The sequence below is a fragment of the Acanthisitta chloris genome, unplaced genomic scaffold (genome assembly GCF_000695815.1).
Source record: "Acanthisitta chloris isolate BGI_N310 unplaced genomic scaffold, ASM69581v1 scaffold17342, whole genome shotgun sequence".
Classification (NCBI taxonomy): Eukaryota; Metazoa; Chordata; class Aves; order Passeriformes; family Acanthisittidae; genus Acanthisitta; species Acanthisitta chloris.
Window position 1 is genome coordinate 870 of NW_008661178.1, and position 3015 is coordinate 3884.

A 3015-nucleotide genomic window follows, 5' to 3' on the forward strand; every position below is an offset into this window, starting at 1 on the left:
CCAGCGCGTGTTTGTGCCTGGGAGGCAAACGGAATTGGAAAGCTTATTTTTTTTACGGATCTTCAATTGGACTGGACCTGCCCTGCCTATCAATAATACATGGCCTGGGCTCTCTGCACTGAAACTCTGCTAATTGGCTAATTAAAAAGTGAAACGTGCAGAAGGAGCCAGAGCTCTGCTCACAAGAGACTCTCTGTGCAACAGCACCAGGGCTGAGTCTGCGCTAATGCGATAGATAAAGCTGAGCTGGGACAAGTGGAGCTCCGGGGGAGTCCCAGGAGCAGAGAGTGGATTTCGGAACAGCCTCCTCGACGTTGCCTTCCCTTTGTGTCCTGCCTTGCTGCTGCAGCTTCTTTTTTATAATCCCTTCTTTTTTTCTCTTCCCACTATTTCCCTTCTAAAAGGGAGTCCGGGCTGGAGGTTTGTGACTGGGCAGAGCTGCTGCAGGGCTTGACTACAGTCTCTTCCCTGTGCTCAGTGCTGTGCTGCTTCACATTACCATTCCCATAAGCAGCTTGTACTCCTCTGTCACGTACCATGTGTCCCACAGAGAGTCCCTGTGCCAGGGATGGAAAGCAAGGAGGAAATTTGGGAGAACCCAAAAGGTTCTCTTTTGCAGGACATGGTGTGCTCCCTCCAGGATCCTGGAGCAGACTGAGGGTGTGGCATGTGCTGGGATCTTTCTGTTTCTGTTCCCTGCAGATCGTGGATACCTTCTTCATCGGCCGCTTCATCCTGCTGGCAGTGATGAGCCTGGTGTTCCTTGGGTGCCTGTTCCTGCTCCTGATTTACCACCTCATGGAGCCTGTGTATGCCAAGCCACTCCACAGCAACTAGAGATGACAGTCTCTGTGGAGAGGAAATCCCAGTTTCATGGGAATAAACCAGGAAGGGAGAGCAGGAGACTGTTCTGGAGGTGACCACGATGATGTTTCCGAGCTCGGGAAGTGTCACTTGCACCCAGCACTGCATCTCTCATCCTTAAAAGCAAGGAGCACAAGCCCCTTCCTCCCTGAGGGGTTCAAACCTCTGCTCCTGCAAAGGTGTTTGAACCTCTCTTCTGCTCTTGTTTACAGGAGAGCAGAGATCCAGGCACTTGGTCCTGCTCTTGATTCAGTGAGTTGGACTGAACTGAGGTGGTTTGGTATCATTATCCACAAGAGATGGTTTGTTACTGTTCCTTTTTCACCTTAGTTTAATAAAATTCTTCAAGAAACCTTTGAGTTAGGCTTTATTTGCTCTTCAGGAACGTCACCTTTGGCCACCCCGTGGTGACAGTGCCTGTGAGAAACACCTTTTCCTGGGGTTTTTGGAAAATTATCAAAAACCCATCAGTGTGGTGTGGATGTGGATTGATTGGGATGGTCCCATGGACTGGAAACCACAAGCTTTGGACTGGTGAGGGAACAACATGCAAGGTGATGCCCAAACTGGCAAAAGGAAAGCTGCCATCTCCAGGAGCGCAGAGGAGAGCCAGGTCGCACCTTTCTGCACTGAACAGACCTGCCAGCCATGGGCAACCCCCTTTCTGATACTCAAGTGTTCCCTGTGTGTGAAGGACCCCAGAGTGTCACCCTGGGTGAGGCCAAAGGCTCACAGTTGCTGCTACCATCAAACCATTGCTCACTCTAGTGCAGATCTCTACTGAAGCTGCTGCTCAACTCCAGCACTTTCCTTCTTTGGGGAAAAAACACTCTATGTTTTGCAACATCAGCAATGGGGTTGAATATCATTTATCTCCCTGTTTTGTGTGTGAAGGACCCCAGAGTGTCACCCTGGGTGAGGCCAAAGGCTCACAGTTGCTGCTACCATCAAACCATTGCTCACTCTAGTGCAGATCTCTACTGAAGCTGCTGCTCAACTCCAGCACTTTCCTTCTTTGGGGAAAAAACACTCTATGTTTTGCAACATCAGCAATGGGGTTGAATATCATTTATCTCCCTGTTTTGTTCAGCAGTTGGCAGATGCCTGTACTGAGATGACCCTATTGGTAGCAGCAGCTCGCCCAGGCTGTGTCTGCACAGCAGTGGCTGCACTGTGCTCTCAGTGACAAGGGGTTATGTGCTTGCATGGTATCTCAAAAGGCTTTTAAATTGTAGGAGAAAACTGTTTTGGTGGCTTGGAGCACCCTGGGTCTGCTTTGGAGCAGGGAAGGAGTCTTTACCATCCCTACTGCACTGGGGAGAGGTTCCCACAGGTGTCTAGGTCACTGGCTGAGGTGAGTTATGTTATGTGTTTCCAGCCCTGGAGGGATGGAGCTGCTCAGCATTCCACGGTTGAGCAGGCAGCGTGTATTGCAGGGAGGTCAAAGCAGAGTGTGAGACAGCCCTGGGCAATGGTCAGGGCAATAGAGCCAAAAACTTGGGAGTAGAAACTTAGATTTTTAATTTTTCCCCATTTTAAAGGTTCTTAGTTTTTCGTTTTGAGCTGAAGACGGTGAACTGTAAATTAAAAAACTGACTGGCTTCTTCCAGCCCTGTCCTGGCAGCTGTCAGTCACCAAATATCACTGTCAGCACATGAAAGATTAATAAGGCAGAGCCAGTGTGCGCAGAGGTGACGCTTCCCTGGCAGAAAATGCCCCAGCACCCTGCAGCACTGACTCAGTGGGCTACAAAATGTGAGCATGTTCCCAAAAAAGGCAGAGGAGAGGCGTCTCTGCTTTCCAAACCACAGCAGCACTCGATCCCGTCCCATCCCGACGCTGATGTCCAAGGGAGCCAAACGATCGTGTTAAGGAACACGCCGAGCGTTTATGCAACACAAGCGCATTGGGGTCTCTCAGTGATTTTGAAGTTCTGTCTGAAATAAAATTCATATTTAATTCATCATCTTAATAACATTTATGAACATGGAGCTTGTCTGGCAGCTCCGGTTCTGTGCCTGCTGCATCGTTATTCCCGTGCTTGGGGTGGTTTGGGGAGCTTGGTGTGGCTGTGGCAGCGTTTCACCAGGGTTGAGTCCTGCAAATGGGGGTGAAACCATGGCAAAAGCAGCAGGAGCACTAAAAACTCAA

The 3015-nt window shown here is 49.8% G+C and overlaps 1 protein-coding gene across 1 annotated transcript; it reads left to right on the plus strand.

Annotated features, from left to right (window-relative positions):
• Positions 1–702: 702 nt before the first annotated feature.
• On the plus strand, positions 703–837 carry TMEM218 (transmembrane protein 218; the record flags this gene model as incomplete). The annotated part of the gene is made up of 1 exon (XM_009070134.1): positions 703–837. A coding segment is annotated over one exon (135 nt), but the record flags the coding sequence as incomplete, so codon positions are not given.
• Positions 838–3015: the final 2178 nt, after the last annotated feature.